Raw genomic sequence first — 27,743 nt, 5'->3', positions numbered from 1 at the left:
CTTTTAATCATATGGCCGCCAATCAAGACGGTCACATGACCATAAGACCCACCTCTCCCAGCCTATCAAAACCCTTAAATCAGGGATCTAAAACTGGTGGCCCTCCAGCTGTTACACAACTACAAGTCCCATGAGGCATTGCAAAGCAGTTACAACCATGACTCCCAAAGGCAGAGGCATGATGGGACGTGTAGTTTCGCAACAGCTGGAGGGCCCGCCAGTGTGAGACCCCTGCCAAGGGGTTATACCTAAAAAATAAAAATAAAACAGATTTTAATACTACTTTAAGTAAAAGGGACATTCTTTTGAGGACAACGAGGTATTGAAAGGTACAAAACAGTCCATTTACATCAAACTACAACCATCAATGAAAAGGGGTGAGAGCCTTTAACACCATCTGTCTTCCACATGTCATGTTTTACCATCTCTACCTCAGAGTTTTGACAATTGACACCTTCAGACATGAAAATTGAATACTTAAAGCAGAGTTCCACCCAAAAATGGAACTTCCACTTTCAGTGAAGGTGACCCCTTGACATGCCACATTTGGCATGTCATTTTTTTGGGGGAGGAGCGGATACCCTCTTTTTAGCCACACCTGGGCACCCGCAGTAAGAATCTGGCGCCGTGGAGAGGAGCGGGGCTTCGTTCGCCTGCATCCCTGGACCGTGGGATAGGTAAGTGTCCGATTATTAAAAGTCAGCAGCTACACTTTTTGTAGCTGCTGACTTTTAATTATTTTATTTTTTTTGGGTGGAACTCCGCTTTAACACCTGTGAAGCCTTCTGACACCAAAACATAGGATTATATAACTAGAACAAGGTGGTTCCACAATTTTCACATCACCTGCTGGGGACAATGGGCTATCTAAATGTCCCCATGGGACTTGTCACTTCCTATACAACCAACCAATCCCTTTCCTTCCTGTATGTGTGACGGACTGGGGTTTATATGGTCACAAAACAGACACCCCAAAGCAAAGTACATATTCATTTTTTTTTATATTTCTAAACATCTCCCTTCTATTCTATTAATAACCAGTAGATGGCAGAGAAGGTACACAAACAATGTCTATATAAGGCCACACACCATGTGACTGGAAATTAAACTACTTCCAGCCATAAAGTCAGTGGTCATATCTCATGCTGTTTGTGTGATTCTTTGCAGGTATGTACTCTAAATTGTTCCTAATCTGTATTAACCTGTGATAGAAAGATTCCTAAACATCTTGAGCAGATGCAGAAAAAGTCTCAGCAGATTTTATGCTATAGTTTTGCTGTAATTAGAAGTTTAGAACAGCATGTGTCAGAAACAAGTGAAAAGTGCATAAGAACATGAAAAATACTGCATTAGTCAGAACAAATGTCTATGATAAACACTAAACCTTTCTAAATAGGTATATTTAAACCTGATTTATTGAAAATGGCATAGATTTATAGAAGCACATGTTTTCTGTTATTTAATATAGAAAAAAACCTATTGTATGTAAAGCTTATGTATTGCATCATACAGACATGCAATGTGCACCATCTAGTGGTTAAAAAAGAGTACTACCATGAAAATATTTGTATTAAAGCAATACATTGCTAGTATGATTATTGCACACTTAAAGTGTACCAGAGAGATAAAGATAATTATCTATAACACTGAATAATAGGGATATATATGTTATTAAATTTAGTAATGTTCATTGTTATAACTACGTTTTAAAATACTTTAGTTAAAATCGGTATTATATATATTGTTAATGTTTATAAACTTGTGACTATAAAAATGTAAAAGATGTATTGTTATGTAAAAATTAAACTACTTCCAGCCATAAAGTCAGTGGTCATATCTCATGCTGTTTGTGTGATTCTTTGCAGTCCACGCCAAGCTGATCACCTTATCTCATCGCGTCTACAATCATCGGCTCTCTTAATTCACATTTTGAGGCCGGTAACATTTTGGGGGCTCGTGTGCCGGGATTCGTTGTGTTACCAGTGAGAGGGAAGTGCGAGACAAGCGTGAGCCTGCTACAGAGCTACAAGGAGAGTCGTGAGAGTCGTCTGCCTCGTGAGTGCAAGTCTTCAGATTGCAACAGAGATGGCGTCTCCTCGTCGTGCGCTGATGTGGGATATCCAGAAACAAATTCATCTGCTTAATGAAGAACAGCTGCATAGCCTTGCTATTACGCTGGGAGATGAAAGAGACGTGGACGTTCCATCAGTGACTGGTACCAACGAAATGGAACTTGTTGAATTTATTGAAGACTACTTGAGAAGTGATCAGCTGGAAAAGTTGGAAGATCAAGGTATGTCTTACTTACTCATTATCCAAGACAAGATCAATGAACTAAAACTTAACAAGGAAAGTACACCAACTGTGGACATTGCAACCGCTGCAAAAAAAATAAGTAGTGGGACTGCAAGGACTGTACAGGTATCGGAGGTGGTGAGATTAACTGATGTTGTTGCTTTATTGCCACGTAGAGAATTTAAAATGCATGGTGGTGTAATTTCAGATCATGGTTCGGACATGAGTTACAGTAGCGTGTGCAGACAAATTGATGAGGGTCTAACAGAAAAATTCCCTGAATCTGAAATTATACGCACAGTATTGAGAATAATCAAACCTGGTAATTTTAAAGATATGTTGACTGACAAAGATGATCTTACTGTTGCTGAATTGAAAAGGTTTTTGAAGTCACATATGAGAGAACGAAGTGGTAATGAGTTATTTCAGGACCTTAGCAATGCTGCCCAGCAAGAAAGAGAAACAGCACAACAATTTGTTTACAGGCTAGTGGGGTTAAAACAAAAAGTTCTGTCTACATCACAACATGATAGGCGAGAGCTTAAGAGCCCATTCACACAGGGGCAACTCCTGATCCGACTTCAGGTCGCCCCTAGTCGCCTCAGGTCGCCTCAGGTCGGACAACATTTAAAAATCAATGTAAGTGAATGAGAGCCGTGTTAATGCACACTACTGAAGTCGCTCCGACTTCAAAAAAGGTTCCTGTACTACTTCTATCCGACTTGTAGGCGACCGGTACCCATTGATTTCAATGGAGGTCGCCTCCAAGTCGGATCTCTGTCTATACGGAGGCGACTTTGACAGAATTATCAGCTCTCAAGAGGGAACTCCACGGCAAATTTCTGAAAAAAATTCGGCGTGGGTTCCCCCTCCGAGAGCATACCAGGCCCTTAGGTCTGGTATGGATTCCAAGGGGAACCCCCTACGCCGAAAAAACGGCGTGGGGGTCCCCCCCAGATCCACACCAGACCCTTATCCGAGCACGCTACCCGGCCGGCCAGGAAAGGGGGTGGGGACGAGCGGGCGGCCCCCCCCCTCCTGAGCCGTACCAGGCCGCGTGCCCTCAACATGGGGGGGTGCCTTGGGGGAGGGGGGGCGTGCGGCCCCCCCACCCCAAAGCACCTTGTCCCCATGTTGATGAGGACAAGGGCCTCTTCCCGACAACCCTGGCCGTTGGTTGTCGGGGTCTGCGGGCGGGGGGCTTATCGGAATCCGGGAGCCCCCTTTAATAAGGGGGCCCCCGGATACCGGCCCCCCACCCTATGTGAATGAGTATGGGGTACAATGTACCCCTACCCATTCACCTGTGAAATAAAGTACAATAAAACACACAACACAGAGAAAAAGTATTTTATTGCACAGCCGGGGGTCTTCCGTCTTCGGGGGTCTTCTCGCCGGACTCCTCCGCTATGTGTGTGTAGCTCTTTTGCCAGCGGAGGAGTCCGGCTTTCTTCCTCCCCGCCGCCGGCCTCTTCTCCCGACTTCGGGGGTCTTGTCCCCCTCTTCGGTTCTTCTGCCGGGCCACCGCGCCTGGTCCGGTGGCCCGGTCTTCTGTCGCCGTCTTCCGTTCTTCTGTCGCCGCCTTCGGTTCTTCTGCCGGGCCACCGCGCCTTCTTATAGCTCTTTTACAGGCGGTGGCCCGGTCTTCCGTCGCCGCCGCCGCCGCCTTCCGTTCTTCTCCTTCTTCTTCTCCTGGAGATGTTGACTCGACGAGCTCTCCGGCCGGAATGCCAGGGACGCGCTCCGCTGCCTCTTATATAGGGACAATGGGGCGGTGTCACATGGGTTGATGTCACATGGGTTGGTCACATGGGTTGATGTCACATGGTAAGGGGGCGGGGTCACCATGTGACATCAACCCATGTGACCAACCCATGTGACATCAACCCATGTGACACCGCCCCATTGTCCCTATATAAGAGGCAGCGGAGCGCGTCCCTGGCATTCCGGCCGGAGAGCTCGTCGAGTCAACATCTCCAGGAGAAGAAGAAGGAGAAGAACGGAAGGCGGCGGCGGCGGCGACGGAAGACCGGGCCACCGCCTGTAAAAGAGCTATAAGAAGGCGCGGTGGCCCGGCAGAAGAACCGAAGGCGGCGACAGAAGAACGGAAGACGGCGACAGAAGACCGGGCCACCGGACCAGGCGCGGTGGCCCGGCAGAAGAACCGAAGAGGGGGACAAGACCCCCGAAGTCGGGAGAAGAGGCCGGCGGCGGGGAGGAAGAAAGCCGGACTCCTCCGCTGGCAAAAGAGCTACACACACATAGCGGAGGAGTCCGGCGAGAAGACCCCCGAAGACGGAAGACCCCCGGCTGTGCAATAAAATACTTTTTCTCTGTGTTGTGTGTTTTATTGTACTTTATTTCACAGGTGAATGGGTAGGGGTACATTGTACCCCATACTCATTCACATAGGGTGGGGGGCCGGTATCCGGGGGCCCCCTTATTAAAGGGGGCTCCCGGATTCCGATAAGCCCCCCGCCCGCAGACCCCGACAACCAACGGCCAGGGTTGTCGGGAAGAGGCCCTTGTCCTCATCAACATGGGGACAAGGTGCTTTGGGGTGGGGGGCCGCACGCCCCCCTCCCCCAAGGCACCCCCCCCATGTTGAGGGCACGCGGCCTGGTACGGCTCAGGAGGGGGGGGGGGCCGCCCGCTCGTCCCCACCCCCTTTCCTGGCCGGCCGGGTAGCGTGCTCGGATAAGGGTCTGGTGTGGATCTGGGGGGGACCCCCACGCCGTTTTTTCGGCGTAGGGGGTTCCCCTTGGAATCCATACCAGACCTAAGGGCCTGGTATGCTCTCGGAGGGGGAACCCACGCCAAATTTTTTTCAGAAATTTGCCGTGGAGTTTCCCCTTGAGCTCATTCTCTGCTTGGCCGCGGCAAAAGTCGCCTGGCCTGGGGCGACTTGTAAGTCGTCCCAAGTCGCGCTTGAAGTCATCACAAGTCGTTTTGAAGTCGTCCCAAGTCGCCGCTGTCAAGTCGTGTCCAAGTAGCCTGATCAAGTCGCCTACAAGTCGTGTTGCCCCTGTGTGAATGGGCTCTAACTATGACAAAAAACTGGTGCAAGGCATATTCCTTCATACACTGTATCAGGGACTAAATGAGAAAAATTCTAATGTTAGACGAGATATCAAGCCTTATGTGTCTGATTTGACAGTAACGGATGACTTTATCATAGAGAAAGTCACCAGATCAGTTGATGAGGAAACAGAAAGGCAGAGACGCTTAAACAGTGCACCTAAACATAAACCTCTTACTGTTCATTCATCACAGATACCAGGTAATAGTGAAAAAGACACCTTGCAAAAGAGAGTTGAGGGAGATGTTAAAGCAAATCACACTGCATTAATGGAACTAACAACACAGGTCTCTGCTCTCACAAAGAACCTGGAAAAGATGATGAAGCAAACTCCTATTGTTGGAAACCAAATGACTAAGCCACTAACCAATGTTCAAGTTCCAGATACAACTCACTGCAAGCCCAGGTGTGATGATTGCATTAAACGAGAGAGTCAGAACTGCTACCATTGTTTCTACTGTGGTTGGACAGGACACAGAGCGGTTGATTGCTTGAAGAAAAGAAGGCAGTCGGGAAACGACAGACGGTCACTGGGAAAGGGACAACCAGTGACCACCTCAAATGATCTGTCCCATGCTAAGGTAAACAGGGTATTCACTCACCGGTCAACTAGAACACTCCCAAAAGAGAATGGATTCTCCAAACACGTAGCACAATTAATTGGAGGAAAATGCCTACTGTCATGTCGGATGAATGGTGTTCCGGTTGACATGTTGATGGATACAGGAGCTCAGGTCAGCATTGTCGGGAAGGCATGGTTAGAAAAGTTTCTACCCAGCGTCTCCATTAGGCACATACAAGATTTACTTTGTGATGACAACTTATCCATTACAGCTGCAAATGGTTCTCTCATTCCATTCATCGGATGGATTGAAGTCTGCCTGGAATTCAAAAGTAGTGGACATGGAAACTCAGCCATTTATGTGCCAATGCTGGTGAGTGACTGCTGTAATGACAATCCAATTCTTGGGTTTAATGTTATCGAAGAATTGATCAGAGAAAACCGTGACCGACCAAACAGCACCCAAAACCTGACTATCTTGCTGAGTGAAGCTATGAAAGTAAGACAGAGTGTAGCGAATAACATTGTCAATGCTGTCAGTCAAGCAACTGACCCAGGAGAAATATTCGATAGTCGTATGGTCAAAGTGGGGAAGAAGGGACTCCAGATTAAAGGAGGCGAGCTCTGTGAAGTCAAAGGCAGAATTAGAGCGTGGCCGAAAGGAGGAATCATGCCATTTGAACCACTTCCCGAATATCCAATTGAGGAAGGACTTGAACTATTTCCTTCAGTGGTAGATGTGCCAAATGGGTTCTCTAAACTGGTGAAGATACCTATACTGAACCGTGCTCAACATGACATCTACCTTCCACCCAGAACAGTATTGGGTACCATTTCTCCAGCAGCTGAGATTCTACCATTGTCTCCAAACAAAGACGATGGAAAGGGAATTGATCAGAAGAAAAGGGTGTTTCATGTAAACCAGTTGAATCAAGTGGACAATGGAAATCAGCTACCCACTAACAAATCTGTTAAGTGGCACCCACCTGTCAATTTGGAAGATCTCTCAGAAGAAGAACAGGAGATAGCGAGACAAATGTTATATGATGAATCAGATGTCTTTGCTCGAGATGAGGGAGACATAGGATGCATCCCTAACCTGAAACTGAGGATAAATCTGAAAGATGAAACTCCTGTCCAGAAACGCTACAATTCGATACCGAAACCCTTATACAAAGAAGTGAAAGAATATATCCAAAACCTTCTTGACCGAGGTTGGGTAACAAAATCTTCTTCCGCATACTCATCACCAGTTGTTTGTGTTCGAAAGAAGGACAGTAGCCTACGACTATGTGTTGACTTTAGGGAGTTAAACCGAAAGACTATCCCAGATAGACATCCACTACCCAGAATACAAGATCTGCTGGATAGCTTAGGAGGATTTACGTGGTTCTCAATCCTGGACCAGGGTAGTGCGTATCATCAAGGCTTTGTGCATGAAGATTTCAGACATCTGACGGCTTTCAGCACCCCCTGGGGACTCCTGGAGTGGAACCGTATTCCATTTGGATTAACGAATGCCCCAGCAGCTTTTCAGAGATGCATGGAGAATGTATTAGAGGGCATCAGAGACAAATGTTGTTCTCCATACTTGGATGACGTACTTTGCTACTCCAAAACTTTTCAGGAGCATGTCAATGATATTAGGCAAGTGCTTAGTCGAATGCGTGAGCATGGTATCAAACTTAGACCGAAGAAGTGTGAACTCTTTAAACGACAGATTCGATACCTTGGACGAATGGTGTCAGAAGAAGGCATAAAAATTGACCCAAAAGATCTTGAAGCGGTATTACATTTGAAAAGGAAAGAACCAAAAACAGTGGGAGGAGTCAGATCTTTGTTAGGATTCCTGAGCTACTACCGGTCCTTCATTCAAGATTTCTCTCGACTTGCTAAACCACTGTATGAACTTTTGCAGAACACTAAGAAAGAATCTGCTACATCCATCCCCAAAAACAATCGGATGGAATCTATGAAGAAAAACGGGAACAAAGCACAAGTGCCATCTAAAACACTGATTCAATGGACACCCAAACATCAAGCTGTAGTATCCAGACTGGTGGACATGCTAACCAATCCACCAATTCTAGCATACCCTGATTTTGATTTACCCTTCGTCTTACACACTGATGCTTCCAATGAAGGCCTAGGTGCTGTACTATACCAACGACAAGGAGAAAAACTTCGTGTTATTGGGTTTGGCTCCAGAACATTGACTCCAGCAGAGCGCAATTACCATCTTCACTCTGGTAAACTTGAGTTTTTAGCTCTCAAGTGGGCAGTCTGTGACAAATTCAGAGATTACTTGTACTACGCTCCAACATTCACCGTTTACACAGACAACAACCCATTGACATATGTATTGAGTACTGCCAGATTGAATGCTGTGGGTCATCGCTGGGTTGGCGAGTTGGCCGATTTCCACTTCGATATCAAGTACAGGCCAGGTAAACAGAATGCAGACGCAGATACACTGTCACGATTTCCGGTGGAACTCACGAAGAATCTGAGCGAGTACACAGAGCTTGTACCATCTGAGGTTGTGTCAGCTATGTGGCAAGGGAGCAAAGCTGTTGACGAAGAAGAGGCATTATGGGTGGCTTCATTGACTCTTCACTCGGAAAGTGACGTGGCCGAAGAATTGCTGAAAGGACAGACAATCTGCCCAATGACTCAGGAGAATATCAGAGCATTACAACAAGACGATACCAACATTAGAGAAGTGGTCTGGCTAAAGGAGAACGACTGGATTCCAAACCACAAAGAAAAGGAGAGTATGACCAGCAAAACAAGACGTTTGATACATGAATGGAATAAACTCAGAGTCGATGAAGGAATCCTCTACCGACACTCTGGAACCCAAAAACAGCTAGTTCTACCAGAAAAGTTAAAACCATTGGTCTTAAGAAATCTTCATGATGACATGGGTCACATTGGTACTGACAAGGTAACCCACCTAGCACGTGAACGATTTTACTGGCCATTTATGCAAAAAGACATTGATGAATATGTGCTGAAGAAGTGCAGCTGCATCAAACAAAAGCGTCCAAATATCACCGAAAGAGCACCTATGGGTTCGATTACTACCAGTTCACCTTTGGAGTTAGTATCCATTGATTATCTTCACTTGGAGAAAAGCAAAGGAGGATATGAGTATATACTTGTAATAGTTGACCATTTCACACGCTTTGCACAAGCGTATCCAACTAAGAACAAATCTGGAAAAACGGCGGCAGAAAAGATCTTTCAAGATTTCATAACAAGTTTTGGCTATCCAGAGAAACTCCACCATGACCAAGGAAGAGAATTTGAAAACAACTTATTTCAGACATTGCAACGATTGGCAGGGATTTCTCATTCAAGAACTACTCCATACCATCCACAGGGTAACCCAGTGGAGAGACTGAACCGTACTTTGTTACAGATGCTTCGCACCTTAGAGGAAGAGAAAAAGTCAGATTGGAAAGAACATCTTCCACATATGGTTCATGCATATAATTGCACCAGGCATGAAGCCACAGGATACTCGCCATTCTTTCTATTGTATGGAAGATCTCCTCGTTTGCCAATTGACCTAATGCTCAACCTAAATTTGGAAAAGGAATCAGAAAGTCAACCAACATTTACTGAGAAATGGGCATCTAGAATGCAAGAAGCTTACAAAATCGCATCCGAGAATAGCAAAAAATCATCTGCTAAAGGGAAGAAGTACTATGACAAACAGATAAAAGGAGCACCTCTTCAACCGGGTGATCGGGTCTTAGTACGAAATCTCTCTGAAAGAGGAGGACCTGGTAAACTTCGTTCATACTGGGAAGAATCAGTACACAAAGTGGTAGAAAGAATCAAAGATGGGCCTGTGTACAAAATTCAGCCTGGAAGTGGTAAAAAGACTATTCGAGTACTGCACAGAAATCTTTTACTACCAGTAAATGACCTACCAATTGAAGGACACATTCCAAGAGTACCGATGAAACAAAGGCAATCAAGTAACAGAAAGGATACCAGAATGGATGTGGACCAGGAGGAGGAATGTTCAGATGAAGAAAGATGGTATTATCCTTATATACCAGAGACTACAGAAAGTCATGATTGTATTGTGTCTCAACCAAACTCTCAAAACGTACAGAAAATTCCATTAAGAGTTTCTGCTGAAGAGTTCTATCCTACAACTACCACACCCAATCTTGAACAAGAACAAAATGATGGAACAGTAGTTGGCGACCAAATCTGGGCTACAGATATGGTGGGACTAGACACTGCAGAATTACCCTCATTAAGTCAAGACTTACCTGTGAACCAAGATATGCAAATGGAGAATGATGTTGATGGAGAAGACTCAACTCCTGTCAGAAGATCTACCAGACAAGCTAAGCCTAAAGAGATCTTTACATATGACACACTAGGTCAGCCAAGATACATACCAAGTCAGATTCACACCATACAAACTCCTACAATGCTAGCTACTCCCATGACATGCCAGGTAGTTAAAGTAGCTCCTTGGTGGCAACAAGTACCTATTTGGGTTACTTAAATCACTAAATAGTGTTCAGATACCAATTGAGTTTAATGTCGGGAGCCATTAACTGAAGGAGGGGAGAGTGTGACGGACTGGGGTTTATATGGTCACAAAACAGACACCCCAAAGCAAAGTACATATTCATTTTTTTTTTATATTTCTAAACATCTCCCTTCTATTCTATTAATAACCAGTAGATGGCAGAGAAGGTACACAAACAGAGTCTATATAAGGCCACACACCATGTGACTGGAAATTAAACTACTTCCAGCCATAAAGTCAGTGGTCATATCTCATGCTGTTTGTGTGATTCTTTGCAGGTATGTACTCTAAATTGTTCCTAATCTGTATTAACCTGTGATAGAAAGATTCCTAAACATCTTGAGCAGATGCAGAAAAAGTCTCAGCAGATTTTATGCTATAGTTTTGCTGTAATTAGAAGTTTAGAACAGCATGTGTCAGAAACAAGTGAAAAGTGCATAAGAACATGAAAATACTGCATTAGTCAGAACAAATGTCTATGATAAACACTAAACCTTTCTAAATAGGTATATTTAAACCTGATTTATTGAAAATGGCATAGATTTATAGAAGCACATGTTTTCTGTTATTTAATATAGAAAAAAACCTATTGTATGTAAAGCTTATGTATTGCATCATACAGACATGCAATGTGCACCATCTAGTGGTTAAAAAAGAGTACTACCATGAAAATATTTGTATTAAAGCAATACATTGCTAGTATGATTATTGCACACTTAAAGTGTACCAGAGAGATAAAGATAATTATCTATAACACTGAATAATAGGGATATATATGTTATTAAATTTAGTAATGTTCATTGTTATAACTACGTTTTAAAATACTTTAGTTAAAATCGGTATTATATATATTGTTAATGTTTATAAACTTGTGACTATAAAAATGTAAAAGATGTATTGTTATGTAAAAATTAAACTACTTCCAGCCATAAAGTCAGTGGTCATATCTCATGCTGTTTGTGTGATTTTTTGCAGTCCACGCCAAGCTGATCACCTTATCTCATCGCGTCTACAATCATCGGCTCTCTTAATTCACATTTTGAGGCCGGTAACATATGGTCTTCAATGGTTAACAGCTTTCACTGAATTAGTACAATAAAAAGGTACAGGATCTGCCAGCTTTCTCAGGTCCAGTGACTCCCCTCCCCCCCCCCCATCTCACATCCTGGTCACTGATAAGAAAGGCCCAGTAAACATCTATTTCCAGAAGATCCTCACTGCTTAAACCAGCCATAGCCAGTTCGAATCTCAGCCAGTTCAGCATCAACCAGCCGAAATTCGAACCATGTATGGGCAGGCTGATTTTTCATGCAACTTTTCATCCAGCATGTCAGATTTTTCATGCGATTATTGTTAGCAGCTATAGTCACTAGCAATAGTCACCATGTGTTCTCTCGGCCTGGATGGCAGCCGCTCAGGTTTACCCACATTGCCACGACCACAATGCTTAGCTTTAACTTGGCATGTCGCATTTGGCAAGCATTCTACCAACCAGACATGCCCATTGAAGTCAACTGGACTGTGCTAAAACCACGTGCTGACCTCTTAATACATGATTGCAAGGCAGTACTGTAAATCCCCATTGAGATTGGGGGGAAAAAAATGGCTTTCAGGTGGCAGCAACACTTTAACGCCTCTTGAGCCCCCTCCCTAGGGAAAGAGAGCTGTGACTGATGGGGGCATGGCTAGGTGCCGGACAAGGGGAATGACTGGTTGAAACATGGGGATGGGATGGACCTGAGCTCAGGGAACGTGTGCCCCAGGGAATTCTGGGTCTTTCGTAAGTGTCGGTTGGAAGAGCTGCCCACCGTCCCTCTCCCTTTTTCTTCTGTTATGGTATGTCACAGCTTGCTGCGGTTTTCTTGACCTTGCCAGCAGTTAAAGTTGCTGTAATGGGCTATGCCCTTGATGGAAAATTGGAAGTAGGTTGTCTGTCCAGAACTTATGGTAAGGACCAGTGTTGGTCATCTTACTTTAAAAAAGTAATTAGTTAAGTTACAAATTACTTCTCCCAAAAAGTAATTGCGTTAGTAACTTGGTTACTACATTGAAAAAGTAATTAGTTACTCAGCAAAGTAACTGTGATGGGGGGCAGCGGTGGTACTTGAGGGGGTGGCAGCGGTGGTGGTGGTGTACAGTACTTGGGGGTGGTAGCAGCGGTGGTACTTGGGGGGGTGGCAGCGGTGGTGGTGCCATCCTCTGCCACCACCACCTCTGCCTCTTACTGATCCCATCCCCCACCACCACTGATCTCATCCCTACCGTATCCCCCCCATCACCTCTGTTGTAGAAGTGATGGTGGGTGGGTAGGGATGGGATTAGTAAGAAGCAGAGGTGGTGGAGGACTTGGGATAGATCGATTGCACTGCAATTCGAATTGTCAGACAGTCACATACTTGAATGCCTCCAGGGATGCCTTTCCTCATGGGGAGAGAGAGAGACCCTCCCCTTCACTCGATTGGTGTAAGCTGGTCAGCTGACTTCATTTTTCAGTGTCTGACCCACCTCCCTACATTCTCTCTCTCTCTCTCTGGATAGGCAGGGCGGGATGGGGTGGTCCAGACAGTCTCTCTGATTCTCAGCCTCTTCTCAGCTCAGCGGGCGAAAAGCCCCCCTCCCCGCGGCGGAACGAACGACCAGGCAGCGCGGCCACGGCGGGCCTCCCAGGCGGTAGATGTAATTGCGGTAACGACGCCCAAGTAATGGGAACTGAGTTACCATGAGGGGAAGAGTAATCAGTTAGATTACTCGTTACCCTCTAAAGTAACTGCGTTAAGCAACTCCGTTTATTTTAACTGAGTTACTTACATCACTGGTAAGGACAGGCCCCACTTCCCTCTTTTGGTTGAGTGCTCACAGTACGACTGTGACTGGCACTGGTTAAATATGTTCACATGTTGTGTTGGAATTTAATAAAGCTGTGGCCTTGCCCTTTCCAACCTAATGGTTGCAAGTGTCTTATTTAATGGAGTAAAGGGCAAGGGCGGTGGGGGATTTGATCCCATTGTGTTACATTAATTGGGACCTAGGTCCATTGCACCTCAGCAGTCATGGCTTCCTGAACACTTACAAATCTCCACTCAACTACCTCTACAAAATGACCCAGCGCGGGACAATTTTTAGAGAGGCAGTACACTTTACCACCAGTGTGAATTTAGCCCAAAAGATTATACACTCAGATACTGAAAATTGTTGCATCCCCCTATCATTAGTGGTTAGTGTAGACGTACGCCCTACGTTGGTGGACAATGGAAAATTACTACTTTGCATTGGTGGTCAAGGATAGGTGGGAGATCAATTCACCATTGTTCAAGGATCGGCACACGGCGCGCTCCGCGGCCTTAGGAAAAGGCGCGACTTCGGCCTAGCTCTGGAGCGGAGCCCATCTTGGTGCACCCGTCGGCAGTTTACAATGTGATCGCTCCGTCAAATGACGGATCGATCACTTGTAAACAAACCAGCCGGTTCCTCTCTCCCCTCTGTGTACAGATCTGTACAGTGGAGGGGAGAGATCGGATGGCAGCAGTGCTGTGGGCTGCATCTGCCCACAGCGCTGCTCTGTGACAATTGCAGTCACAGCCATACCTCCATACTCTGCAATACCCTGCCATACCCAGCCAATACTCTGCAATACCCGGTAATACCCAGCCATACTCAGCGATGCCCAGCCATGCTCAGCATATAGCACAGTGGGGACTATATGGTGGTGGAATTTTCACAGGTTTTTGCAAATTGAATTATTATTTGATGATCCGAACAATGATCCGATCCGTGACTCTGATCCGAACAATGATCCAATCCGTGAGTTCTTTGATCCGTTGCACCCCTATCTATAACCTAAGGTGGCCAATAAAGTAGTCTTATTTTTTTTTTTTGTTCAACCAGTGGATTGAATGAAAACAAATGACTTGATTCCTCCATCCACACACTTGATGTGGATGAGGAAACCCTCCCCAGTGAGTTATTAAATTATGTCAGTATGGGGGGGCTTTCCCATTATTAGAATACACCGATCCTAACGGTTGGCTTTTAAATGTGGAAAATCTGATTGGCTGGTTGTACAGAACATCTGTACAACCACCCTGCCCTTACATGGATCAAAATTCAGCCTGTCCCTGCTGAACAGGCCGAATTTCAATCCCCGTATGTCCAGCTTTAGTGAATGCCAACTGTTGTTCCTGGAAGTGATATCACCATGGATGATTGAGCTTCCAGGCACTTTAATGAGTACTCATGATAACTCGGGCTTACTGGTAAGGACATTTTCCATTTTGTACCAGTCTCCTGTTACAAACCTGTTTTCTCTATTTATTTTGTGCCAGATCCAGGCCCCTGAGTGATTTACACATATTTCATCTACACAGCAGGATAATAAAGTCAATCCTGTTTCGCAGACTTCACCTATCTGGAATAGACAATGCTGGCTGAATAGGATTACTCGGTGTGTGGTCTACAAACCAAAAAGGTCAGTGTGAATTGCTGGCTAATCTCATGCATGAACCTAGCTATAGACTGTGGGATTTATTTCCCTGCAACCAAAGAAAATTGCTAGATTTCCCCATTAACCCAGTCAGTGTTGATGGGAGAATCTCTCCCGCTGAGCTATTGTGTTCTCCCAGTGGGGGGAACAGGGAGCCGTCCCTGCAGGGAGAACACAGTGATTATTGCTAGCGGCTATAGCTGCTGGCAGTAATCGCATGGAAAATCCAACAAGCTGGTTGTACTTAAGTTGATTGATTAATAAACTTGGGTACGTTCAGCCTGCCCATACATAGTTTGCGATCTTGGCCGGTTCAGCTGGGACTCGTATCATCCATGGCCGCTATTACAATTCCCTGACTTTAAAGCGGTTCTAAAGGCTTAAGGTGTTTTACCTTCATGCATTCTATGCAGGAAGGTACAAAACCTGTGTGCAGGAGCCTGCCCTCCATTGCGATCAGTCGATGTGTAAGAGAACCTCGGCTCTCCAGGGACTCTCACTTCTCATTTCCTGAGGCGGCCATTGGCTCCCGCTGTTGTCAATCCCAGCCACTAAGCAAATGATGAGAGAGAGGAGGGTGGTGCCGACTCGTGGCTCTGCGTGTGAATGGACATGCAGAGCAGCAGTTTAGGAGCAAGCCTGCTTGGGTGCCCCCATAGCACGCTGCTTGCTGTGGGGGGCACTTGGCAGGAAAACTGAAAAGCTTCCAATCATATGGCCGTTTCATTTTTTAGGAAATGGCATATAGAGTCCAAACCAACACTAGAGGGAGACAGCCCCACTTTACATACTGTCCCTGAATTGCAGGCACAATAGCCAGTGTTAGATAGATTAGTCTTAGAATGTGGCTACCAGTAGATTTAGAGTTAATTTTAGGCTAAACTTCTACTTTAACCTCTTGGTGCCGAGCGTCGAGAGGCTGCATGTTTGCATGCATTAGCGCCAACAGAGCTGTGTCGAGAGCGCGAGCCCAGTGAGCGGCAGCTACTGAAAAGCTTTCAATCATATGGCCGCCAATCAAGATGGTCACATGACCATAAGACCCACCTCCCAGCTTATCAAAACCCTTAAAGCAGGGGTCTAAAACTGGCGGCCCTCCAGCTGTTACACAACTACAAGTCCCATGAGGCATTGCAAGGCTGTTTGAATCCCAAAGGCAGAGGCATGATGGGACGTGTAGTTTCGCAACAGCCGGAGGGCCCGCCAGTGTGAGACCCCTGCCAAGGGGTTAAGCTATAAAAAAAACACTATCCGCACACAGGAGAGACAGGAAATACAGAGATTACAATGACAAGTAAATTACAAAGAAAAAAAAAACCTTCAGTTTTTACATTAGGAGATAGAGTTGATTGGATTGGTCTAATGTCTTAAAATCGGGTGGAGCTCCGCTTTAAGTAAAAGGGACATTCTTTTGAGTACAACGAAGTGCACATTTAAGATAGAAAGACCAACTAGTATAAAAACGTATTGAAAGGTACGAAACAGTGCATTTACATCAAACTGGAACCATCAATGAAAAGGGGTGAGAGCCTTTAACACCATCTGTCTTCCACATGTCATGTTTTACCATCTCAACCTCAGAGTTTTGACAACAATTGACACCCTCAGACATGAAAACTGAAGATTTAAAGCGAAATTCCACCCAAAAATGGAACTTCCACAAGTGAAGGTGACCCCTTGACATGCCACATTTGGCATGTCATTTTTTGGGGGGAAGGAGCGGATACCCTCTTTTTAGCCACACCTGGGCACCCACAGTAAGAATTCTGGCGCCGTGGAGAGGAGCGGGGCTTCGTTCGCCTGTATCCCTGGACCGTGGGATAGGTGAGTGTCCGATTATTAAAAGTCAGCAGCTACACTTTTTGTAGCTGCTGACTTTTAAGTTTTTTATTTTTTTGGGTGGAACTCCGCTTTAACACCTGTGAAGCCTTCCTGACACCAAAACATGGGATTATATAACTAGAACAAGGTGGTTCCACAGTTTTCATACCACCTGCTGGGGACAATGGGCTATCCAAATGTCCCCATAGGACTTGTCACTTCCTATACAACCAACCAATCCCTTTCCTTCCTGTATGGTCTTCAATGGTTAACAGCTTTCACTGAATTAGTACAATAAAAAGGTACAGGATCTGCCAGCTTTCTCAGGTCCTGTGACCTCTTCCCCCCCCCCCCCCCCCCCATCTCACATCCTGGTCACTGATAAGAAAGGCCCAGTAAACATCTATTTCCAGAAGATCCTCACTGCTTAAACCAGCCATAGCCAGTTCAAATCTCAGCCAGTTCAGCATCAACCAGCCGAAATTTGAAGCATGTATGGGCAGGCTGATTTTTGATGCAACTTTTCATCCAGCATGTCAGATTTTTCATGCGATTATTGTTAGCGGCTATAGTCACTAGCAATAGTCACCATGTGTTCCCTCGGCCTGGATGGCAGCCGCTCAGGTTTACCCACATTGCCACGACCACAACACTTAGCTTTAACTTGGCATGTCGCATTTGGCAAGCATTCTACCAACCAGACATGCCCATTGAAGTCAACTGGACTGTGCCAAAACCACGTGCTGACCTCTCGATACATGATTGCAAGGCAGTACTGTAAATCCCCATTGAGATTGGGGGGCAAATAATTGAATTTGCAAAACCTGTGATGTGTCTGCCATAATGTCGCAGTCATGATCAAAATTGCTGATCGCCGCCATTACTAGTAAAAAAAAAAAAAATTATTAATAAAAATGCCATAAAACCATCCTTGTTTTTATAAACGCTATAACTTTTGCGCAAAATCAATAAACGCATATTACAATTTTTTTTTACCAAAAATATGTAGAAGAATACGTATCGGCCTAAACGGAGGAAAAAAATAATGTTTTATATATTTTTGGGGGATATTTATTATAGCAAAAAGTAAAAAATAATGCGTTTTTTTTTTTTCAAAATTGTCTCTCTTTTTTTTATAGCGCAGAAAATAAAACCGCAGAGATGATCAAATACCACCAAAAGAAAGCTCTATTTGTGGGGAAAAAAAGACATCAATTTTGTTTGGGAGCCAGGTCGCACGACCGCGCAATTGTCAGTTAAATCGACGCAGTGCCAAATCGCAAAAAGTGGTCTGGTCTTTGGCCAGCAAAATGGTCCGGTCTGCAAGTGGTTAAAGTCCATTATTTTGGCTATTATAATACAAAAAAAAAAATGCAAGGTAATAACAATCGCATACCAATTTGAAGTAGATCAGTCAATAACTACTTGCCTACTGAGCACTTAAACCTCCTTCCTACCCAGACCAATTTTCAGCACTGTCACTCTTTGAATGACAATTGCGCGGTCATGCAACACTGTACCAAAATTACATTTTTATCATTTTTTTCACACAAATAGAGCTTTCTTTTGGTGCTATTTAATCACTGCTGTTTATTTTTTTTTGCAAAAAAAAAAAACAAACAAAAAAAACGAAAAAAGACCCAAAATGTTGAAAAACAAAACAAAAAAAAACTGTTTCATAGTTTGTTATACAATTTTAAAAACAGGCAATTTTTCTCCTTCATTGATGTGCGGTGATGTGGCTGCACTGATGGGCACTGAGAAGGTGGCACTAATGGGATCTGATAGGTGGCACTGATGAGGCAGCATTGATGGGCAATGATAGGTGGCACTGATGGGCATTGAGAAGTGGCACTGGTGGGCAAAGGTAGGTGGAACTATGGGGAATGGCAGCTGCCAAGGTGGGCATTGGTGGGTACTGATAGGTGGCACTGGTTGGCACAGATGAGCAGCTGCGGCTCTCTGTGTGAGGGACCGATATCCCTGACAGAAGCTGGTAATCAGATTTTTTTTCCCCCCTCGCACCGACGTCGTGAGGGGGAAAAAATTACAGATTGACAGTCTTCTATTTATATTATTATTATTATTATTATACAGGATTTATATAGCACCAAGAGTATTATGCAGCGCTTTACAATATAATAAGGAGACAATACAGTTATAATAAAATACAAGAGGATTAAAGCGGGAGTGCATCTAAATAAAAATTATTAAAAGTCAGCAGCTACAAATACTGCAGCTGCTGACTTTTAATAAATGGACACTTACCTTTCCTGGAGTCCAGTGATGTCGGCACCCGAAAGCCGATCAATCGCTCGGCTCTCGGCGGCCGCCGCCGTCATTCTCGGTGAGGCAAACAGGAAGTGAAGCGTTATGGCTTAATTTCCCGGTTCCCTGCTGCACAGGCGTGAGTCGCGCTGCGCATCCTAAATGCTATCTCCTGGGACCTGTGTGTTTCCCAGGAGACAGCGGGAGGGTGCAGGAAGGGGCGTGACTCCCGCAGGAGTCTATTCCCGGAAGTGGGTGTGGATACCTGTATTATACAAGTATCTGCACCCCCCCCTCCTCCTTGAAAGGTGCCAATTGTGGGGGCGGAATCAGATGAGCGGAAGTTGCACCTTTGGGTGGAACTCCGCTGTAAGAGGGCCCTGCTCGGAAGAGCTTACAATCTAATAGGGTATCACGTGATCAGCTGTCATTGACTGACAGCTGATCACGTGGTAGGGGGCCGGGATTGGCCCCTTACTCTGGTCTGTGATCAGCTAAGTGTTATAGACTTGGTGCACACAGAGTGCACTGCACGTGACCAGTAGGGACACACAGACAGCGCATGCTCGGGGGGACGTCTATGGACGCCCTCCTGGCGATTAAGAGTAATGCTGTAGCCGTTTTTTTAGCTATAGTGTGGGCAGCAAAAAGTTGCTATTTTGCTTGGACCAATGTAAGTCTATATATGCCATACCCATGGAAGCTAGAAATCATTCTCCATAGTTGGGGGCCCGGACACCCCCCTGGATGTCACATTGGGAGCAGACGCTGTGTCTGTCCAGAAACTGCATCCCAATTACATAATTACATATTAGGTGAGGTTGAAAAAAGACACAAGTCCATCAAGTCCAACCTATGTGTGTGATTATATGTCAGTAACTCAGTATCACATTGTATATTCCTGTATGTTGCGGTCCTTCAGGTGCTTATCTAATAGTTTCTTGAACCTATCAATGCTAACCACCGCCTGTGGAAGGGATTTCCACATAACTAATATCCTCCAGACCCTTTATTAGCTTTGTTGCCCTTCTTTGTACTCACTCCATTTCCAGTTCATCCTTCCTGAGGACTGGTGCCCAGAACTGGACAGCATACTCCAGGTGCGGCCGGACCAGAGTCTTGAGGAGCGGGAGAATTATCGTTTTATCTTGATCCTTTTTAATGCAAATATTCTGTTTGCTTTGTTAGCAGCAGCTTGGCATTGCATGCCATTGCTGAGCCTATCATCTACTAGGACCTCCAGGTCCTTTTCCATCCTAGATTCCCCCAGAGGGTCTCCCCCCAGTGTATAGATTGCATTCATAATTTTGCCACCCAAATGCAATATTTTAAATTTTTCTACATTGAACCTCATTTGCCATGTAGTTGCCCACCCCATTCATTTGTTCAGATCTTTTTGCAAGGTTTCCACATCCTGCGGAGAAGTTATTGCCCTGCTTAGCTTGGTATCGTCCGCAAATACAGAGATTGAACTGTTTACCCCATCCTCCAGGTCATGTCAACCAACTGACATATATGGGAATGCAAGGAACACATGTGTGTCCCCGTGTGGGTATACATGACCTTCACGTGAGGCACAGATTCATAAGCCCCATGTGTACGAGGCCTTATGTGGCCCCCAAGGTTCATCCAAAACACCTAGCTTTGTAATGTCAGATGTACAATGCCCGAGTTGGACCCCTGCCCCGCATGTTGTAAAATGGCGACATAAAGCAAACAGTTGAAAAACACTTCAACAATCTTCAGGTGTGATGAAGGGGGGGGGGGGGGGAGAGTCTACAAGCCTGAAGCTTTATTGAAGGACAAAGACACAAAAGGGAGAGTGGGGGAAGGGGAAAAATCTTCCCAGACATCCTCTTCCTCCAAAAAGTCCCATTCCATCCCCACTATGGGATTTGTAGTGCGCATAGAGAAGTGGATATGACCGCAACTAATATGCACCGTTCATTCAAAACAAATGGATTTACTCCCCGTATCTAATCTGGTTGGATAAGATTCGCCATCAGCAAAAACAGTCGGGATTGTTCACAGTTTATTCCTTTTTTTTGTTGTGTCTATCTCAGATAGACATCCAATATAAACATGCTGAGAGCATTGTGTGTGATGAATAGAGGAGGGAGGAGCATAGTCATCGAGTCATAGTATGTGGGAGGATCGGAGGGTTTATATACCAAGGAGGAGAGCCCCGGGACACAATCACTCTGCAACCATGACTCCCATGTGGATCAACCTCCTGTGCCTGGCTTGTGCAGGTAAGACCTTAACTATGCACTTCCCTTACCAACCTCATCTCCGCTTTGTACTTGCCTTACCAACCTCATCTCCGCTTTGTACTTGCCTTACCAACCTCATCTCCGCTTTGTACTTGCCTTACCAACCTCATCTCCGCTTTGTACTTACCTTACCAACCTCATCTCCGCTTTGTACTTGCCTTACCAACCTCATCTCCGCTTTGTACTTACCAAACCAACCTCATCCCCGCTTTGTACTTGCCTTACCAACCTCATCTCCGCTTTGTACTTACCTTACCAACCTCATCTCCGCTTTGTACTTCCCAAACCAACCTCATCTCCGCTTTGTACTTCCCAAACCAACCTCATCTCCGCTTTGTACTTCCCAAACCAACCTCATCTCCGCTTTGTACTTACCTTACTAACCTCATCCCGCTTTGTACTTACCTTACCAACCTCATCTCTGCTTTGTACTTACCTTACCAACCTCATCTCTGCTTTGTACTTACCAAACCAACCTCGTCTCCGCTTTGTACTTACCAAACCAACCTCATCTCCGCTTTGTACTTGCCTTACCAACCTCATCTCCGCTTTGTACTTGCCTTACCAACCTCATCTCCGCTTTGTACTTGCCTTACCAACCTCATCTCCGCTTTGTACTTGCCTTACCAACCTCATCTCCGCTTTGTACTTGCCTTACCAACCTCATCTCCGCTTTGTACTTGCCTTACCAACCTCATCTCCGCTTTGTACTTGCCTTACCAACCTCATCTCCGCTTTGTACTTGCCTTACCAACCTCATCTCCGCTTTGTACTTGCCTTACCAACCTCATCTCCGCTTTGTACTTGCCTTACCAACCTCATCTCCGCTTTGTACTTGCCTTACCAACCTCATCTCCGCTTTGTACTTGCCCTTACCAACCTCATCTCCGCTTTGTACTTGCCTTACCAACCTCATCTCCGCTTTGTACTTGCCTTATCCACCTCATCTCCGCTTTGTACTTGCCTTATCCACCTAATCTCCGCTTTGAACTTATCATACCCACTTCATCTCCGCTTTGAACTCACCATACCAACCTCACCTCCACTTTGTACCTACCTTACCACCTTTCAAGACCCCTTAGCGCCACCTTTATGTTCCTTTGGATTGTATGTACTGCATGTGTTAGTGAGCACCCGGGCCCATTCACTATTGGGTATGTGCGCAGTGGCAAATACTGTAATATTATATATAGATGTGTGTATATATATATATATATATATATATATATATATATATATATATATATAGATAAATATACAAATTTATATATATATTTATATATATACTGTATTTGTGTGTGTTGGCCTTTCCCCATGCTTTGTGTCAAACGGTGTCACCACTGGCCACACGCGGATGACATCACAAGGCGAGAGGTATAATTGTGGGAGGAACATATCTTTTATAGCAATAAAAACCCGACCCAACTTCTCACCATTCCTACTCCTCTAAAACTAGGCATACATGGGTAGTTTTTGTTTTTGCTCAAACGTTTATGTGGAAAAATAAAAAAAAAATTTGTCAGAGCATTTGCTAAAAACATCAGTGACTCAAATTTAATTTAAAAGCCCTTAAAGCGGTGTTCCGGCCTCCCCCTTCAAAAATTTTAAGTCAGCAGCTACACACCCCGTAGCCGCTGACGTATTATTATTATTAGGACACTTACCTGTTCTGGAACCCAGCAATGACGGCACCGCAGCCGATGTTTCCATCGGCGGTCGGGTGCTGCCACCGCCGTTGCTGGTAAGGACAAGTCCATAGCATAAGGCTGAGATCACATATATGTGAGAATTGGATGCGTTTTTAACCGCATCCAATTCGCATAACATGTGAATGTGATCGGTTCTCAATGGAGCAGGTTCACACATGCCTGGGCCTGGGGCGGCCATGGTGTTGAGTATTTGGGTTCAGTCCAGGTGCGAATGCAGATAAAAATGTGATCCTGAACAGAAACGCAGCGGACCTTGGACTGCAAACCGCAGCCGCATATATGTGAACCCGGCCTTAAATGAACCCGGCCTTAAATGAACCCGGCCTTAAATGAACCCGGCCTTAAATGAACCCGGCCTTAAATAAACCCGGCCTTAAATGAACCCGGCCTTAAATGAACCCGGCCTTAAATAAACCCGGCCTTAAATAAACCCGGCCTTAAATAAACCCGGCCTTAAATAAACCCGGCCTTAAATTAAACTATTCTAAAATATTCTCATCTGAGCCACTAACTAAACTCCGCTCAGTTCCTGACTAACAGGACGTCCCCTAATGTGTTCCCCAAAACAAACTGGCAGTACCTTTTGTTTAGTGTTTTGTCGGCACTCAGTCTTTTCACCCGGCATTGGGCTTCCAGAGCAGAGAGAAAGAGCCCTCACACATCTATGAAGGCCTGTGTACAGCTAAAACCAATAATGAGGTCTGCCTACCAGCTAAAATGAACCCACAAATGGAGGCTTTACCCCACCCAAAGCCAGTGGCGGCCGTTGCTCCATTTTTATTTTGGGGTGGGGGGGAACCACCCCAAGCCCACCTTTTTTGAAGCCAAGTAGAGCCTCCGGCTCTAATCATGTGCTTTGCAAAAAAATAAACCCTGGAGAATGCTATGCGTCCAGCTCCCCGCATGGAGATTAGGGGCTGGGCGCATAGAGATTAGGGGGGTGTCCCTTATGGATGGGCCCAAAAGCTCAACAAAGCCTCCATGCTTTTGAACCCAGAACAGGAGAAGATGCTGAGAAAACAAAAAGTTTGTTTTCGCCACATCAGCCGTAAACCTTGGAGGCCCTCACCATGTTGATGCGAGAATCCTTAGGGGTATATTTCTTAAAAAAAAAAAAAGAGTTATTCATACCAGTGAAACTGCATGTACACGTGTTTTGTGCAATTATGAGCAAATACGAATGTTACTAGGCTATATTCTCTGCAGGGCAAATGTTCTTCATTGATACAGGATTGAATGAATTAGGAAAATTCAGCATTATGGCCACTTTAAGATCATTAAAAAAAAAGTACGTATATACTGTGATCGCCAGCTCCATCTAGTGGCCATAATATATCATTTTCCTGATTCACTTGAATGATTGAAAAAACATTTGACCTGGGAGAGAAAATAATTTAATTGCGATATCTTCATATTACTTTGCGTTAGCATTCCACGGTTTTATTTATATGTTGTGATTGCTCCTAATATTGTTGTACATCCTCTCGTAGTTGGCCTTCCTCATCTGGTCCAGGGTGGTCCACCTTTCTTCGGCAACCTGAAAGAGTTTCCTCCAGGGAAACCCACCGGAGCCAATATCGGCAATATCTGCAGGAAAACCCGACCAATAGTGAACTATAGTGCCAAGAACCTACCTCAGTCGGGGTTCACTCACCTCAGCAGACAAGGGGACGCCATTAACAGTGTAGAGACGGGATACTCCAGGTGCTGCAGTCAGTCTGATAAACTGAGCTGTGCAGTGAAAGTGGTAAGTTGCCGTTATGTTCGTTCTCCATCCAGCATCCAGTGGTACGGATTATGTAATATACAAGTTACAAAATCCCAACCACTGAGCACCCTGCATGCTGTGCCATACAGCACATAGTCTTGGTCACTGAACTCCGTATGCTTTGCTGTCCCCCCAGCAACCACCTATCGCTCACCTATGCACACCTCTTTACTTTTACTTTTACTTACCCCCCACCCCACGACTCACCTCTGTAACTAGGGTTGCCACCTTTTCTTCAAGCCAAACCCAAGCACTTTAGCGGCCTGGGACACCTTAGTGTGACCCAAGGAGAGTAGTAATGCAGTGCGCATAGCGTGCCACAGGGAACGGTGGGGGTCTTGCTATATTCATCACCCTGCCCCCCCCCCCCCCCCCAGCGATGCCAAACCTGCCCTCAGGCAGCTGACTGCACCTCCTAGATGGCAACAGATTTGTGAGTGACTATCTTGGTTACTTGGGGAGCCACAGCCCGGTCTGCAGACTGAAACCCAGACATATGATTCAAAACCCGGACTGTCCGGGTGAATCCCAGACAAGTGGCAACCCTATCTGTACCCCCCGGTCCACATACCACCTCCTCATGCACAACTCATCTTCTTTTCCCCCCTTCCACCTTTCCACAACGCATCCTTTCCAACCCCCCCCCTCCATCCACATCTCACCTTCTCCCCCCATGTGACCTTCTACCCCGATCCACAACTCAGCTCTGTAACACATCACCTTCTCCCTCCTCATCCACAGATAAACCTTCACCCCCCCCCCAAACAACTCATCTTCTCCCCCGCACCTATCCAAAACTCATCATCATCATCTCCCCCCCCCCAACCTACCCATCCACAACTCACCTTCTCCCTCCCCAGCCCATCTTCTCACCCCTTCCCCCTCCACAGCTCACACCCCCCCATCCACAACTCACCTTGTCCCTCCCCAGCGCATCTTCTCACCCCCCCTCCACAGCTCACCTTGTTCCTCGCCAGCACATCTTCTCTCCCCTTCCCCCTCCACAGCTCACGTCCCACCATCCACAACTCACCTTCTCCCTCCCCAGCGCATCTTCTCACCCCTTCCCCCTCCACAGCTCACGTCCCCCCCATCCACAACTCACCTTCTCCCTCCCCAGCGCATCTTCTCACCCCTCCCCCCTCCACAGCTCACGTTCCCCCCCCATCCACAACTCACCTTCTCCCTCCCCAGCGCATCTTCTCATCCCTTCCCCCTCCACAGCTCACATTCCACCCCCCCCCCCCTCCATCCACAACTTACCTTCTCCATCCCCAGCACATCTTCTCACCCCTTCCCCCCCCCATCTACAACTCACCTTGTCCCTCCCCAGCGCATCTTCTCACCCCTTTCCCCTCCACAGCTAACACCCCTCCCCCCCCCCCATCCACAACTCACTTGTCCCTCCTCAGTGCATCTTCTTACCCCTTACCCCTCCACAGTTTACATCCCCCTCTCCTTTCACAGCTCACCATAGCATTCTCCCCCCCCCCCTGCCTTTTTTACCCCCTATCAACATGTCACCTTTTCCCCACACCCCCAAGTCCACAACTCACCTCTACACCCCCATCCATAGTTTATCTCTGCCTACAAGGTATCCACAAATGGCCATGCATAGTATACTGTACGTAAAGGCTTAGATAAAAATAAAGATCAATTTTTGAATGCTCAAAAGAATACTGTAATAAAATTGACCAAAAACGACTATACTTTCACCAAGTTGTAATAATAACTATCTGCTCTCTTTTAGTGGGAGAATGCCATGGACAATTTCTGCATGGAGGAGTTTACAACAATGACCCGCCAATATCACTGCTGCAAGAAGACTGGTGAACAGAGGAAGACCTGCTTCAGTAATGACGCCCCCAACTCCAACTACAACAGCTAATAAGTGCAAAAAAACTCAGGATAACGTAAAGTGATTATAAGAACAATTAGCAGTTAGTCAAAACTGCCATGTGTCCCCACACCATAACTGTATCTCTAATGAGTGCAGTGCTGCTAACATAGAATACGAAGAACATGTGATTTTCAAATAACTAAATAACCCAATAATAAATGATCTACTGTACTCAAAAATATATGCAAAATGTCCTACTTGTGTGTCTCAATGTAAAAAAAAAAAAATGCTCTTCAACTCATAATCACCAACACATCGAGGGGAATATTTACTAAACCCGGAGCACCCAGAATCTGGTGCAGCTCTGCATGGTAGCCAATCAGCTTCCAACTTCAGCTTGTTCAATTAAGCTTTGACAATAAAACGTGGACGTTGACTGGTTACTATGCAGAGCTGCGCTATATTTTGCACGCTCCAGATATACTAAATAACTGATAGTTCTGCTAACAGTGAAAGGTCCAAGTCCATAGTATAATGAAACTATTCAAATCTTGTGCTCCAAAACAAGTCCTGTGATCCACTTCAAACTCACTCTTGTGCTTCACCACACTGTGATCAACATGTGTGATCACCTCTGGTACTCACCCATGTATATTAGAAGTCAAATCAAACATTCCCCCTTTAAGGGGTTACACCATCCAGGGCCAGTGCTACCACTAGGCAAACTAGGCAGCCGCCTAGGGCGCACTTCTGCCTGGGGGCGCCGGGCCATTGGTGTTCCTACTCTCTTCTCTCTGCAGCAAGCAACTAAGTCTCAGCATCAGCAGGCAGCCACCTTCGCACATAGTGTCAGAGGTGCAGCCCGACTCCCGAATGAATGGAAGCAAGTAAACATTCATTGATGGGCATTGGTAGGCTGCATTGATGGGCGCTGGTAAGGCTGCATTGATGGGCGCTTCATTAAAAAGGTGTGGCATACATGGGCAGAGGAAAGGGGGTGGAGCCAGGGGGGCAGCAAAATTAGGTTTCGCCTAGGGTGTCAAAAATCCTTGCACCAGCCCTGACACCATCGACATCCACCCTTCAG

The 27,743-nt window shown here is 45.6% G+C and overlaps 1 protein-coding gene and 1 long non-coding RNA gene across 2 annotated transcripts in view; one reads left to right on the top strand and one right to left on the bottom strand.

The window, feature by feature from the left end:
- The window catches only part of LOC143942819 (uncharacterized), a 151,566-nt gene that overhangs the window by 43,567 nt on the left and 80,256 nt on the right, over positions 1–27,743 (bottom strand). The window lies entirely within an intron of this gene.
- Positions 21,180–26,895, top strand: LOC143942062 (extracellular matrix protein 1-like). Its single transcript, XM_077463371.1, has 3 exons — positions 21,180–21,318; positions 24,539–24,795; positions 26,567–26,895. Exons 1-3 carry the CDS (start codon positions 21,210–21,212, stop codon positions 26,702–26,704), a joined length of 504 nt encoding a protein of 167 aa, XP_077319497.1. The 5' UTR covers positions 21,180–21,209; the 3' UTR covers positions 26,705–26,895.

The sequence above is a fragment of the Lithobates pipiens genome, unplaced genomic scaffold (assembly GCF_037356315.1).
Source record: "Lithobates pipiens isolate NorthernLeopardFrog02 unplaced genomic scaffold, aLitPip1_a1.2 Scaffold_30, whole genome shotgun sequence".
NCBI classification, from domain to species: Eukaryota; Metazoa; Chordata; class Amphibia; order Anura; family Ranidae; genus Lithobates; species Lithobates pipiens.
This window is presented reverse-complemented; position numbering and strand designations above follow the sequence as displayed.